The sequence below is a fragment of the Telopea speciosissima genome, chromosome 10, assembly GCF_018873765.1.
Source record: "Telopea speciosissima isolate NSW1024214 ecotype Mountain lineage chromosome 10, Tspe_v1, whole genome shotgun sequence".
NCBI classification, from domain to species: domain Eukaryota; kingdom Viridiplantae; phylum Streptophyta; class Magnoliopsida; order Proteales; family Proteaceae; genus Telopea; species Telopea speciosissima.
In genome coordinates, this window is record NC_057925.1 from 47,395,689 (window position 1) to 47,411,886 (window position 16,198).

General features: G+C 41.7%; 1 protein-coding gene across 1 annotated transcript in view; it reads left to right on the forward strand.

The window, feature by feature from the left end:
- The first annotated feature begins 3,075 nt into the window (after positions 1 to 3,075).
- Positions 3,076 to 16,198, forward strand: part of LOC122642953 (beta-1,2-xylosyltransferase-like) — a 33,703-nt gene continuing 20,580 nt past the window's right edge. The window contains exons 1-2 of the mRNA XM_043836571.1: positions 3,076 to 3,873; positions 4,383 to 4,532. Coding sequence (XP_043692506.1) covers positions 3,178 to 3,873; positions 4,383 to 4,532 — 846 coding nt within the window. The 5' untranslated portion in view covers positions 3,076 to 3,177. The remainder of the gene's footprint in view (positions 3,874 to 4,382; positions 4,533 to 16,198) is intronic.

Consider the following 16,198-nt stretch of genomic DNA (forward strand, 5'->3'; position numbering starts at 1 on the left):
CACAAGAAAGGGTGATTACCAGATTAATGGGGTTGGGCCGGTACTCACCGGTGGTCAAGGGCTTGTTAGGCCGTAGCAAGGCTGGGCTGCTGGGCTGCTGGGCTTGGGCAGATTTAAGACTCCTAGGGTTGGATTGGGGTTTTAACATGCCCGGCCCTGCCCGGCCCATTGACAACCCTACCCACAAAGGTAGAGTTCCATGAAAGAAAATCTTACTACACTCTCTTGTCTTGGGGGGTTTTAAAGTTTAGGGTAAATTACACGTCATTCCCTGGTTTTCAAACGAAACTCAAATCACCCTGTCTACAGTAATGGTCTTAGTCTGCTGTTAGTTATTGGTGTGAAAGGACTATTTTACCCTTGTACTAAAACATTAAAATTAAATTTATAATACTACCCTTCCTTCCCCCTAATCATGGGGAGGAGGAAGGAAATGCATGGGCTGGAAAGGGCTAGGGAGAAAATTATCACTTTTACATAAAATAACAATGTAATAAAATGTATTATATCACTTTTTATCTTCATATATAATGTATTATACAACAAAATGTGGGTGACGTTTTAAATTTATAATATATATATATTTTTTATATTTTTTATTTTTTTTTATTTTAATTTATTTATTTATTTATTTTTTATAGTATAACTTAAAACAGGGTCGGGCTGGGTCGGGCCAAGCTTAGCTCGAAGCCTCAACCCTGGCCCGACCCGACCCTGACTCAGGGCCAAAAATTTTTAGCCCTGATCCACTCTCAAGGCCAAATATCTTAGCCCAAACCCTGTTAGGACCAAACTTGCACCCCTATAGGGGTCTATAGTCTTAAGAGGAGTGATAGGTGGCTCAGACCTATTGTATCTCCTAACACCTACAAATTCTTTACTATAGTAAATGAGTTCGTATTCATACGTCAAGTCTTTCAATTGGTAGCCATTTGGTCAAAGAAAGTGTCTCATATTTTTTTTGCATTAAAATCCTCTACAATACCAGCAGGGCACATCCGGCGGTACAGTAGAGGCCAGGTGGCACACATGGCCTCTGCTGTACCGTCGGATGTGCACTGCTGCCCCGCCGGTGTTGCAGAGTATCCTAGTCCGGTGTCGTTAGTAATGACACATTTCTTAGACTCTTATGTTTTATTACACATGGTCTTTCTTTTCTTTCAATTCTTTTTCTTTTTTATTTTTATTTTTTCACTAAAAGACTTTTAATTGTTTGCTTTTCTAAACTTTTCTAGGTTTGAATTAGGGGTGTTAATCAGTCAGTTTTGATCGATTCAGTCAGTCTAGCCTAAGGGTGTTAAACGGTTCGATTCGGTTCGGTTTTGACTGCTTGAGGGTAGAAACCGTAACCAGATTGTTTAGCTAAACAGTTGCATATCCAAAACCGTAACCATTTAGTAAACGGTTTCGGTTATACGGTTTTTAAACGGTTTTAGTTAAATGGATATACACGGTTTTACACGATTTTTTATTAAATGGTTCTACACGGTTTAGGTTAGCCGATTATGAATAACATCCCTGATTTACTAAATAGTTTAATAGTTTTCAAACCAAACCTCCTGTATTTTTTAATAGAAAATGGGCTGTAGCCTGTAGTGTATTTCTTTTAATTAGTAAATACCTTCAATGGACGATGGATCCCATGAAAATGTTGTACCTTCAATCACTGTTTACCCATTTTTTCTTTTTTCTTTTTTGGATAGAAAACGGTCTACCTTCTATTTAATAATACTAAATAGTTATTAGTAATTAGTTATTAATTATGAAGTTATTAGTTTTGTTTTTTTTTTTTTTGAAAAAAAAAATTTATTTATTGAAGAAACGTAACTTAGTGAGTTAGTGACTTAGTGGTTAGTACTTAGTAGTTGCTATTGCTAGGTTTTGAATCTTTTGATGTTTGATTTAAACGGTTATAATCGGTTGTAATTGGATTAAACGGCCTAAAACCATTGGATTAATTGGTTAAAATCGAACCGAACAGTTTAACTAAACGGTGGCATTTTTTAAACCATAACCAGACCATTTATTTAAACAGTCTGCCAGTTCTGGTTTAAACAGTTCGATTCGATTTCGGTAAATGGTTTCGGTTTTGTTTTAAAACCCTTAGTCTAGCCGATCCCCATAGCATATATTGGCCCAGTCCAATCAGTTTCCATCTTCTACCCCCCAAAAAAAAAAGTCAGTTTCCCTCTCTTATCATTTCTCTTATTGGTTTTCAATAAGATAACTCCGCGCTTATGATTGTAGAAATTTAAACCTAATTTGGTCATTATATTTTGCATTTTGCTATCAATTCCTTTAACAAGATTCCATTTAAGAAGTTCAAGTTTCACCTTTGTGTGAATTTAAGATAAGGAGAAAAAACTATACATGGTCGCATGGCTGCTTTGTCTAGACTCTAGATAGATAAGTGCGTGAAAGTAGGGTGTTGCCCCCATGAAAAGGCAGAAATCTCGCCTAGGATGATACTTGCACGTGTAATTTCATTGACCAGAGCGCATGTGCAGACTCTAGAAGCCCAGATAGCGATCTCTTTCCCTTAAGATAATTATACATTTAAGATTACAAAAGTTTTTATTTTTTTTTTAAATGGATTTCACTTCCTGTACCTTAATCCAATTCCCTACAATCCCTCACATGTGAGTAAAATGACCATTTACCCATTGCTTTAGGAAATGTGTCCAAATAGTGGGCAAGTGGTCATTTCAGGGATTGTAGGGAAATTGAAGGGTGTCCAGAGATAAAAATTCAATAACACGATAGAGCATGGATTTTTATCCTTTCAAGTGCGGTGCATCCACAATAGATGCTTGTATAATCTGTAATGATGGTTATATGATTTCTATATCAATTAACTAATTTTTCTAGGACCAGGCAGCTGGATGGAGCCTGGAGGATCCAGCCCAGCAAAATCAGGGGCGTTTGGGTCATTTCACAGGCACATCCCTCCCCCGCCGTAGTTTTGCTGGACTGGATCCTCCAGCTCCCGCGTCGGCTGGAGGAGTACCGAATTCAAGTTAGAACGACACTAGCATTCCACACGTCGATGGCTGATCTTGCAATCACAGAACAGTAAAGTACGTGGTGGGGAGCTTTTACGAGGTGTGATCCTCCGAAAGCTCCGAAATGGAGGAGAGACAGTGACGGACGGAGCGGGAGGAAGCGTCAAAGTAAATAATGAACAGAAAGAGGGCGTTCCTGTTCAAAATCATCGTCTTCCTCTTCGCTTTCAACTCCTTTTCTCTCTACCTTTACTTACACTTCTATTCTAACCCTAAATCCCATCACCAGGATCAGCAGCAGCAGCTACAGAAACACCAACAACTCCCAGTATCAGTTTCCTTCCATGGGAAACCTTGGCCCATCCTTCCTTCTTACCTCCCTTGGTCTTTAAAACCTAAAGTCCCTCCCAAATCATGCGAAGGCTATTTTGGAAACGGCTTCAATCGCCGTATCGAACTTCTCCTTCCCCCTTCCGAGATCCATCGAAGATCCCTCCCCAATTATGGTGCCAATGGCGGTCCCGGCGGTTGGTTTCGATGCTTTTACAGCGAAACACTCGAGAGCTCCATATTCGAAGGCGGGAGAATACGGATGAATCCCGATAGGATACGGATGTCTGTCGGAGGGGAAAATCTGGAGTCGGTAGTTGGCCGGGCCGAAAATGACGAACTTCCTTTCTTCGATTCTGGTGCTTTCGAGGTCGAGTTTGCCCAAGGTCTCAGTCAGGGCGGGAACGTGAACGGGGGGAAGCTCGTGAATGAGGAGTTCCTTCATCAGTTTGTACCGCAGGGTCCCATTGAGGTTCATACCATGCGGAGTTTACTTGATTCCATTCGATTGGTGGATCCCGATGAGTTCAAGTGCTCCCAGGTTAGGTTCCGAACCTTGATGCTATATTAGCGTTTTGTTCGCTTTGGTCTCGATTATGAGAGTTTTATTGTTCCATTGTTTCGACGGGAAGTGGGCTTTGCCGTCCATTTTCTTCCCTTTTTTTTTTTTTTTTAAATTTTCCCCATCAGTTGAAACCCTAAGGTGGAGAAACCGAGTAGATATTCTGGTTACTTAAGATCAACTAAATTAGAATCACAGGCCTTCCATTTCATTCCACATTTCCACTTAGAAATGCAATGTCATACTTACGCTGGTCAGGAATGGTAGATATCATTTCCAGACATCTTGAAATAATTGACAGATTTGTTGGCACTGAGTACAGTTGAATGTATTACAAAGTTACAAACTCCATTGCAGGTTTTTTTTTAAATTGATAATTGACCTGGAAATATGTTTAATTCTGCTTGCTGTGCTGTATTGGTATTCTTTTATGACTTGACGTTATTTTTTTGTATTTCCTTACATTACATTGTGAATTATCATTGCAGTGGGTTGAGGAGCCAACACTTCTGGTTACACGTTTTGAGTATGCAAACCTTTTCCACGCAGTGACAGACTGGTACAGTGCATATGTTGCTTCGAGAGTTACAGGCTTGCCTAATCGACCTCATTTGGTTTTTGTGGATGGCCATTGTAAGGTACCAATGCTAATCTGAGCTTAGCCATTGCTTATGAACATGGCTGGTAATATTATATTAAGGAGCAAAAGTCAAGTTCTTATAATCCCTCACTTGTGGTTGAGATTTGATATCCACTGTTATTTTGCCAAAGACTTACCTTTTATAATAGCTTAATGTCGCTTGATTTATCTGCTCTTGTTTTGCTGATTGTATTTGGCTTTTCATTTTGCTCACTACTTGGTCATTGTTTTATCTGCGATCATTTCCCTAGCCTCAGATAATATATTTATGTAAAACAAGAAAACGTCATGTGATAGCCTTAGCATAGGTTTGCAAACTGTATCTGTGTGTTCTTTTTGTTTGGTAAACCATGGGGGTCACTATTTGGATGAGGAACCTTATTTAGGATCTTAGTACCTTTTCATTTCCCCTTCCCGCATATGACCAATGTTGTGTCAATCATTCATAAAGGTGCTCCTAGGAAAGGTCTTGTTTATCAGCTTCATGGTCATACTGATATTGTGGGTTACTATGATGCTGACTGGCTGGTATTGACAGCAATCGTAGGTCTATTACTAGGTATTGTATGTTTGTTTGTGAAAATCTTGTTACCTAGAGGAGTAAGAAACATACTACAATGGCTCAGTTGAATACAGAGGCTAAGTATAGGGCTTTGGCACATATGACAGCTGAAATGTCTCATTCAGAAGTTGGGATTTTCAGTCACTAAATCCATGGAGATGTATTATGATAACTAGGCTACGATTTTTATTGCTAGTAATTTGGTTTTCCATGAGTGGACTAAACATTTTGAGGTCAACTTCCATTTTGTGAGGAATATTATTCCGAAACTAATCTCCACTCCATTTGTCAACTCAGGCAATCAACTAATTTTCATGGTTGTTCCATGCTGGGTATGGGAGATATATATACTCCAGCTTCAGGGCGAGTGTTAAATGTGTATCCCGAAGGGGAGTCCCCCTCCTTGTCAAGTCGATGTTAGTCTAGTAGAGTTTATTTATGTTTAGTTTAGTAAAGTCTTGTTAGTCTTTGTTATTTGTTATGTTTGTAGTTTGACTTTAAGTAGGACTCTAGGCTTTAGACTTAATATTCTGAATACTACTGTGGGTCTATGATTCTCCTTCCCTCTCTCTCTTCTCTTCTCTTCTTCCTTCTCTTTTTCTCTCCTTAAGGCTGTGTAAGGACTGGTTATTAGTTTCTCTGTTGCTACAAAAATAAAAAAACAGGGATAAATACAAATTGAAATTATGGAGATCAAACTTGGAATCAAAAGATTAGAAATTAAGTAGAACAAAAATAGAGTATATGTTGTGTAACTTTAGTAATGGTATGACTGAAAGTGAGGTGGTGAAAATTGATGTTATGGAGATACCGCAAAGTGAAAATTTTATGTACCTAGGTTCAATCATAAATAAAGGGGGTATAGAGAATAATGTTGCACAAAAAATAAGAATAGGGTGGATGAAGTGGAGGGGTGCATCCGGAGGATTGTGTGATTGACGTATTACTTTAGAACTCAAAAGGAAAAAAAGTTATAGGGTAATTATACGATCAACAATGATGTATAACATATACTCAAACTTAGTCTGGCTGAAATGAGGATGTTGAGATGTGGAATAAATCAGATCTTAAGAGAGTACAAACCATAGAAGTAGGAAGAAGAAGGAGAAGAGGAAGGTGGAAGGAAACCAAGAGATAGGGAGGAAGAGCTGAGTGATAGAAAAGAATAATGATCTATCACCCTAGCTTGTTTATTTATATTAATGCTGGAAGATTACATAATCACACTATAACTCTAAAGTCTAAACATAATACAAGACTAAAACCCAGTTACAATAGGAAAGAAGAACATAATAATTATCGAAAATATTTAGACAATACAATCCCACGGTATAAAGGTCCATGGAACCAAGCACTATAACTCTAAGACTCTCCCCTCAAGCTAAAGTATATATATCTCCCATACTCAGCTTGGAACAATGATCAAGAAAACGGAGGTTGAAACAACGCCTTTAAACATATCACCAAGTTGATTGCCGGAGTTAACGAACGTAGTTAAATAATCCTCTACATAATTGCATTCCTTACAAAGTGACAATTGAGCTCAACATGGTTGGTCCTCTCATGAAAAACTGGATTGCTGGCAATATAAATTGTAGCTTGATTATCACTATACATCTTCATTAGTTTAGGAAGTAAGAAATCCAATTCTTCTAGAAGAGACTTCAACCACATCAACTTTGTTGAAGTATGAGCCATAGCTTTATACTCAACCTCTGCACTCGACTTAGCTACAATGGTCGGTTCTTACTCCTCCAAGATACAACATTACCACCAACAAATGTACAATATCGAATAGTCGATTGATGATCATTGGTTGCACCAGCCCAATCAACATCATCCCACAATGACAGTGTGACCTTGACAACGATAAATAAGACCTTTCCCAGGAACACCTTTTAGATACCTTAGAATGCAACAAGTAGCATCCCAATGAGCATGTTTAGGATTCTCCAGAAATTGACTGATGATTCCAACAACAAAGGAAATATCCAGATGAGTAACAATAAGATACATAAGTTTCCCAACTAGTCTTCTGGCTGATGTTTGTCCTCAAAATTCTTTGCCATCACATACACCAAGCTTTAGATTTAGATCCATAGGGTTGTCAACAAGCTTTCAGCATAACATATCAATTTCAGATAGGATGTGCAAAACGTGCTTTCCCTGAGATAAACTAATACCTTTCTTCTAATGAACAACTTCAATCCCCAAAAATTACCCGAATATCCCTAAATCCTTCATCTGAAATGTCGATGGAGATATGTCTTGACCTCTTCAATGCCAGAAGAGTCATTACTTGAAATTATGATATCATCAACGTACACAAGTAGGATCACCACTTTGCCCCCCGATGACATACAAACACAGAGTGATCAGAGAAGCACCGAGTGAAACCATATCTACTAATAACTTTACTAATCGAACCTGGCACGTGGAGACTGTTTCGGTCCATATATAGCCTTGTGAAGCCGGCATATCTTGGACACATTCTCCCCCCGAGCAACATACCCTAGAGGTTGCTCCTTATAAACCTCTTCCTCAAGATCACCATAAAGAAATACATTTTTTTTTAATCTAGTTGAAACAAAGGCTAATTAAGATTCACAGCCAAGGTGATAAGAACCGTATAGAATTAAGCTGTGTCACAAGAGAGAAGGTCTCAAAATAATCAGCACCATTAAGTCTGAGTAAAACTTTTTGCAACCAACCGAGCTTTGAGTCATTAATTGAATCATCGGGAAGATATTTAACTGTGTATATCCAGTGACACCTCACCAGCTCTCTCCTTGAGGGTAAGTTAATAAGAGTCCAAGTCTGACGATCCAACAGAGCATCCTTCTCAACATCCATAGCATGTTTCCATTCAAGATGCAACATGGTGTCTTAATACCGAGTAGGTACAGATATAGTAGATAAAGACTAGGCAAAGCTGTGAAGTAAAGGGGGAAGACAAGACACAGTTTCAAATTGAGGGACAGGATACGCAATCTGAGACTGTTGAGTACAAGTATGAGTACCTTTACAAAGAGCAAGGCAAGTAAGGAGATGGAAGATGAGGGGCAGGGAGGCTGATGAAGTAGAGGGCAGTTGTGAAGGAGCAGCTTGCTTCGTGGAAGTTGGTATGACGCTTGTAGACCTACAACTGATTAGCTGGAGCACTATCGGAGGGAGAGGCATTAAAGGGATCAAGAACTGGAATTGGTGGAGACATTAGAACATCAACATCCATTTGATGGCTCTCAGCAGAAAAGAATGGTGTAAATTCAACGGTATGGAGGTCCATGGATCCCCATGGACCTCCAATCGAGACACTATAACTTTAACAAGATGGATGAGTGGTAAAACTAGAAAATATAAAATAAGAATGAATAAATTACAGTTAATTTGGGAGTAGCTTCGATATATGATAAGTTACAAGAAAGTCAATTGAGCCATGAGGTGGCATGGACAAGTGCAACTGAGGCCTTTGAATGCTCTTCAATATGGAGGGGTAATTTGATTCAGATTGAAAGAACTAAAAGAGCCAGGGGTAGGCTTAAAATGACTCTCGGAGAAGTGGTGAGGAAAGACATCTATAGCTTAGGACTAGTAAGGGGTATGTCTTTCTTTTCCGTGTTGCAAGAATTCAAAATCACAAGTCTGAGTTGAGTAATACAGCTGAATGGAGAAACAGGATTCATGTAGTCGACCCTATTTAGTTGGGATAAGGCAGAGTTGAGTTGATTTTGATTTATCTGGTATGACTTTGCTAGAATTCAAAACCATAAATTCTGACAGCAAAACAGGATCTAGAAGAGAGAGAAACCTAACCTGTACTAAAATAGAAGCAGTGATGCAGCCCTGGGCCACGAAGTTGACAAGGTGGAGGTTGCACTTGGTCATCCAAAGGCTCTGCGAAGGTCGGCCCGAATCAAAGAGAAGCGTGCTAATCATGGCCAGCCTTCACAAGGATAAATCAAGCCACATCAATCCTTATAATCCCAGGCATTCAAGGAGATTTGTTGCAGCTCAATAAGGGATGATTGGCAGCTCAATAAGGAATGATTGGGTAGGAAAATCATTCTAGTTCCTAAATAAGTAATCCTAAATAAATTCCAATCAATGATCCATATGATGGAGTGATTGATGGGAGATTTGAATTTGAATTTATTCCATATCTGTAATCAATCAATTATCCCTATGATGGAATGATTGATGATTTGAATTTCTTCCATATCTGTAATCAATCAATTATCCCTATGATGGAGTGATTGATGATTTGAATTTGAAATTCTTTTCCATATCTGTATTCAATCTTAGCCTATATGTAAGGCAAGATTTGAGAGGGAAGATCAGAATTGAAAAATTAGTAAAGATAGCTCTTTGAGCCTGACTCCATTGGAGTTCTGCAAGTTCCATCTCTTCTTGTCCGATTGATCAGACCATTACACGAATTCTTCGTGCTCTCACCCCCTCCGATCCTAGCTTCCATTAAAGGCTGCACTAGCTTGGTATCAGAGCTGGAAACGACTGAGAGACAGCATGGCACCTAAACGTGGTGGCCGTACTGGTAATGCTGCAAGTATCAATGCCAGGGAGGAGAATTTGCGACTACAGCAAGAAATTGCTGCGCTGCGACGTGAGAATGAAGCATTGAGAAATGGAGCTCGATGTCAGAATACAAATGAGGAAACGTCCGACCCAGATTCATCTTCACCCGACGATGCGCCACCTAATTGGGATTGGGGAAGAAGGGCACACGGCAGCGGGAACCGTTTGCCCCAAGAGAGGCGTGAGCCTGATTGGGACAAACTTATCCGTCGTGACATTCCTGAATTTTCAGGCACGGCTTCCCCCGATGAGGTTGTCGATTGGTTAACTCTAGTTAATGAGGTTTTCCAGTACAAAGAGGTTCCCGACAATCACCGTGTTGGAATCATTCCCATGAGACTTCGAGGAAAGGCAATCGCGTGGTGGAGACGCGAAAAACAACTACGGATCAATGCCGGTAAAGCACCCATCACACAATGGCGCAAAATGGAAGAGAAAATTCGAAAGAACTTCCTTCCCAATGGCTACCACCGTGAGTTGTATAAAAATTCCAACATTTGAAGCAAGGTAACCGTACTGTGGACCAATACACTTCTGATTTCAATGAACTGGTAGTTCGAAATAATATTGATGACTCAGGAGAAATGCCTGTTTATAAGTACTTGGGTGGACTTCAGCCCTACATCCAAGACGCTCTTGACGTGCTCAACATTTGGGATTTGGGGGATGCCCACCAGAGAGCCATGAAAGTTGAACGCGCACGGGCCCGGAAGAACACATTTTCTACCTCCATCCGACCTGCACCTAGTACAGTTGGAGCTGTGAAGGGAGACATGGCCCCATTGCCTGCTCAACGAACTCAGCCCCTGAGTCGTCCTGCTCAACCCATCGGTCCTACTAGTAGCACTACCCCCTGGTTGAGATGCTACACGTATGGAGAACCCGGTCACCGTTCAAGCAATTGTCCGACAAAGAAACCCCATGGCAAGGGCCTGTTGTTGGAGAACGAGACATCTGATCAAGAAGAGTCAGCCTACTTCGAGATCAACAATGATCCACAGTATGACAGTGAAGGTGAACATATCTTACATGCAGATTCTGGAGAACTATTGATGATGCGTAAGGTGTATCTAACACCTAGACAAGAGAATGGAGATTGGTGGCTGCGCAATAACATTTTTCACTCAGCTTGTACCATCTCAGGCAAGGTGTGCCAGCTAATTATTGATTCCGGCTGTTGTGAAAACGTGATTTCAGAGGAAGCAGTGCGTAAGCTACAACTGGAACAACAAAGCCATCCTGCACCCTACAAGATGACCTGGTTGAAGCGTGGGATCGAGGTTACTGTTAACAAGCGATGTCAGGTATCATTGTCCATTTCTAATACATACTTTGACAAAGTTTGGTGTGACATCCTCCCCATGGATGCGAGTCACTTGATTTTGGGTCGACCTTGGCAGTTTGATAGAAGAACCATGCATGATGGTTACAAAAATACCTATTCTTTTGAGCACAACAACAAAAGAATTATTTTAGCACCATCAAAGGAGCCACTCAAGACTCCGGTTGCCGAAAATTCTAACTTGTTATCTTTAAAAGACTTGCGCAGCATGATGGATGATACGCATGTGATTTATGTATTGTTGAACAAGGCTGGTGAGATGGATTTTGAATCGCCTATACCTGAGAAGGTTAGGCCACTGTTGAAGGAATTTGGTGATGTATTCCCTGCTGATCTGCCCCAAGGGCTTCCACCCATGCGCAACATCCAACACCAGATCGATCTGGTACCCGGGGCATCCCTTCCCAACTTACCCCATTATCGCATGAGCCCCTCTGAACATGAAGAACTTCGTCAGTAAGTAACGGAGTTGATGGAGAAAGGTTTCGTGCGGGAGAGTCTAAGCCCTTGCGCAGTCCCAGCTCTACTTGTACCTAAGAAAAACGGTACTTGGCGCATGTGCATCGATAGTCGGGCGATAAACAAAATCACAATTAAGTATCGCTTCCCGATTCCCAGATTGGATGACCTGCTGGACCAGCTTTCAGGTGCCACTATTTTTTCAAAGCTCGACTTAAAAAGCGGCTACCATCAAATTCGCGTCAAGCCGGGCGATGAATGGAAGACGGCGTTTAAGACACGAGATGGGTTGTTTGAATGGCTGGTCATGCCATTCGGACTATCAAATGCACCTTCAACCTTCATGCAATTCATGAATCAGATTTTGCATCCTTATATTGGGAGGTTTGTCGTCGTTTATTTCGATGATATATTGATTTTTAGCAAATCTCTTGATGAACATGTGCAGCACCTTCAGGAGATTTTAATGGTGTTACGCAAAGAACATTTATTTGCAGCCGCAAATAAATGTCACTTTATGATGGAGCGAATCCTATTTTTGGGGTTCATCATTTCAGGAGAAGGCATCTCCGTCGACGACGGCAAAATCAAAGTAATACAAGACTGGCCAGTCCCCAGAAACATTCATGAAGTAAGAAGTTTTCATGGATTGGCCTCGTTTTATCGTCGCTTTATTGCTCATTTCAGCTCCATAGCAGCACCATTGACGGCTTGTATGAAGAAAGGACTGTTTGAATGGAATGAGGCCGCCCAACAAAGTTTTGAGGAGCTAAAAACTCGGTTGAGTACCGCCCCTGTTTTAGCACTCCCAGATTTCAACGTTGTATTTGAAGTACATTGCGATGCCTCCATCACAGGTATTGGTGCTGTACTCAGTCAAGGAGGGCGACCCGTCGCCTATTTCAGCGAAAAGCTTACTAGTGCAAGGCAGCGATATAGTACTTATGACCTGGAATTTTATGCCCTCTACAGCACTTTGGAGCATTGGCGACAATACTTGGTGCACCGCGAATTTGTGCTCTACACTGATCATGAAGCACTTAAATACATTGCCGGGCAGCAAAAGCTAAATTCCAAGCGCGCCAAATGGGCAGAATTCTTGCAAGAATTCAACTTCATTATTAAGCATAGGGCGGGTACTCAAAATCGCGTGGCAGTCGCTTTGAGTCGAAAGCGCACTCTCCTCTCCACCATGCGCACCACTACTTTGGGATTCGACTCATTCCAGAAACTTTATGATGAAGATGAATTTTTTTCAGCCATTATGTAGAATATACTCAACAATAGAAGTACTGATTACACTCTATGTGATGGATTTATTTTTAAAGGAAACCGCCTCTGCATCCCTGATTGCTCATTGCGCCTTAAAGTGATTGGCGAATTGCATAACCAAGGCCACTTTGGACGTGACAAGACACTACAGATGGTAGCAACTCATTATTTCTGACCTCGCCTCAAGTGCGATGTAGAGCATTTTGTCATGTGGTGTCGGATCTGCCAAACCGCCAAGGGAACAGCCACAAATGCCGGACTTTATTTGCCGCTGCCAATTCCCAAAGCACCATGGATAGACATTTCTATGGATTTTGTGTTGGGGTTGCCTCGAACTAATCGCGGGATGGACTCGATCTTTGTCATTGTCGACAGATTCTCTAAAATGGCTCATTTCATTCCATGTCGTAAGACGATGGATGCATCTCGCATTGCAGATTTATTTCTCAAGGAGATTGTCCGACTACATGGCATTCCAGAGACTATTACGTCCGATCGTGACACAAAATTTTTGAGTCACTTTTGGCGTCAATTATGGAGAGCACTGGGCACCAAGCTACAATTTAGTACGGTTTTCCACCCACAAACCGACGGTCAGACACAAGCTGTCAACAGATCCTTAGGGAACTTATTGCGAAGTTTGATCGATGACAATCCCCGGGCATGGGAAGGTCGCTTGGCTCTACGCAAGTTTGCCTACAATTGTTCAGTCAACCGTTCTACAGGTTTCAGCCCCTTCATGATCGTGTATGGCCAGCAACCAAAAACGGCAGTGGACCTTGCTCCAATTCCGACTCCTGGAAAACCTTCTCTTCAGGTAGAAGACCTCATTACCCAGCTACAAGTAATTCATGAGGATGTACAACGCCGATTGGAGTACACATCAGCTTCTTACAAGGAGGCAGCAGATAAGAAGTGAAGAGAAGTAATATTTGAACCCGGTGATTTTGTGTGGGATTGTTTCCTCCTGAATGTCAACCCGTTGGGAGTTATGGTAAGTTGAATGACAAGAAGGCAGGACCATTTGAAATAGTCGAGTGCATTAATCCTAATGCCTATCTGATGCAGGACAAACCCTAGAAGCTAGGGAATCTCACAATAGGACAGGTTCACAGGTATGACACCCTAGTGGAGACTTAAGACAAGGGCTGGAATTCGCACAACGCCACATTCAACATGAGACATAAAAGAGCAGAATTTACTAATGGCAATCATCAATAGAAATCACATGAATGCACACCAATAGTTCTTAGGAATCAATTCTAGCAACCTATATGGTTAAATCCACAAGGCTAGGCAAGTAAATTCATGGCATTACATTCAAGGATTCAGTAGGCATGCATGGCTGTCCATAACTCCATATAAGATAAGAAGCCATTAATAATGAGCATTAGAAACATACACAATACCAAAACAGCAGCACTAGTGTAAAGTAAATACTGTTTCAGGTCTGAAATTAGTGAGAAGTCATGCAAACATTATCAGAATAAAATTCTGTTTATAGGTTTAAAGACAAGGGTGGGTTGTAGGGTTAGGTTGGGGTTAAGTTTTCAAGGAGAAGTCTGGAAATGGGGTAGGGATGGTTAGGGACTGGGTTAGGAAGGGGAAACAAAGGGTTTTGGCTAACAAAGGAGGGGAATGGAGGGAATAAATTTTAATGGGGTTGGGGATGCTTCAGTTGCAAGGACAGGGAAGGGACAAGGGGACTACGGCTGTGGGAATGGAAGGGGGTGGTGGAGATGGTGGTTGGGTTATCTCTGTTGCACAGGGACAGGAAGGGATGGGGGGTTTTGACAGCAGCAGGGAGAAATAGGGATTCATAACAGCAGCAGCAGGGGGGGGAAAGGGATTCACGCAGCAGCAGGGGGTGGGGAAAGAGGGCCACGATAGCAGGGAAAAAGAGAGAAGAGAAAGGGCAGACATGGGGGAAGGGAAGAGAAAGAAAGAAAGAGGAAGAGATGAGAGGAAGAGAGTTCGTACCTTTGCGAGGGGGAGAAGTCGCAAAGAGGAGAGGGAGGGAGTCGCAGCACTGCTTGCAATCTTTCTTTCTTTCATTCGTTGCCTTTCAAACATAGTTCAATACACTTAAATAGAAACTAAAACAGTCATATACCTAAAAGTTACAAGACTGAAACAAAAAAACTGCAGGAATAAATAAATAAAAGTACTAAAACACCCTTCACTTATTTAACTAAGTACTAAGATAAAAGACCAAAATAACCCTAGGAGTCTAAACAGCAAGTACTAAGATGAAAAGACCACAATAACCCTAGGAGTCTAAACAGCAAATACAAAGATGAAAAGACCAAAATAACCCTAGGAGTCTAAACAGCCCTCTAGAAGTCTCTGAAGTCTCTGAAAGCATCGTCGAACCGTAGTAACTGGCCCCGTGGTAGTCTCCTGCGCCTCTGGTAGTGGTGCACAAAGGGCCTCCGGTGATGGTGCGGCATGATGTCCCCATCAATCCTCCCCGCCCACAAAGAATTCACCTCTGGTGAATGAAAACTCTGGTTGAGCTCAAGGAGGTTGGGGTCAATGCTCTGGAAGTCATCAAATGGAATCCAAGAATTGTCGCTCGCCGGTCTTCCGCTCCACTTTACAAGGAACTCTCGCCTCCCCCCTTGGGTGGTGGATATAACTCTCTCATCAAGTACATCCTCAATCTCTTCGGGCCTGGTGGCAAAACGAGGTAAAGGAGGGGGTGTAGTGGCATGTAGGGTAGGGCTATGCTGGCTAATGTCAAAAGGAGAGTTGTCCTAAGCATCTGGGTAAGGTGAAGGTGTGGTGTCTGAGCCATAATAGGGAGCAAGGTCTTCAACATTGAATATGTTACTAATCCCCATATCAGCTGGCAAATCAATCACATACGCACTGGCACCAAGCCTTTTGATTACCTTGAATGGGCCTGCCCCACGAGCATGAAGTTTGCTCGCTCTTCCTCTAACAAAGCTAGTCGGATGGATCCGGACCATCACCAAGTCGCCTTCTTCGAACTCCTGCAACCGACGATGAACATCTGCATAAGATTTATACTGATCATTGCTAGATGCAATCCGTTGTCTCATCTCTGCATGCAAATCATGTAAGTGCTGTGCAAAAGACTCGGCTGACTCGCTAACTCTAGAACTGACTAGTGTAGGGGTAAGATCTATGGGTGCTTTAGGCTGTGTGCCCAAGCATATCTCAAATGGAGGCAGACTAGTCGACCGGTTCTTGGACATGTTATAGGCAAACTCAGCATGAGACAGGACACGATCCCAAGTACCTAGACTCTCACCTACGAGACATCGAAGAAGGTTACCAAGACTCCTATTGACAACCTCAGTCTGACCATCAGTCTGAGGGTGGAATGCAGACGAAAACCGAAGTTTAGTACCTAACATGTGCCACAGGGTTCGCCAAAAATGGCTAGTGAACTTGACATCTCTGTCAGACA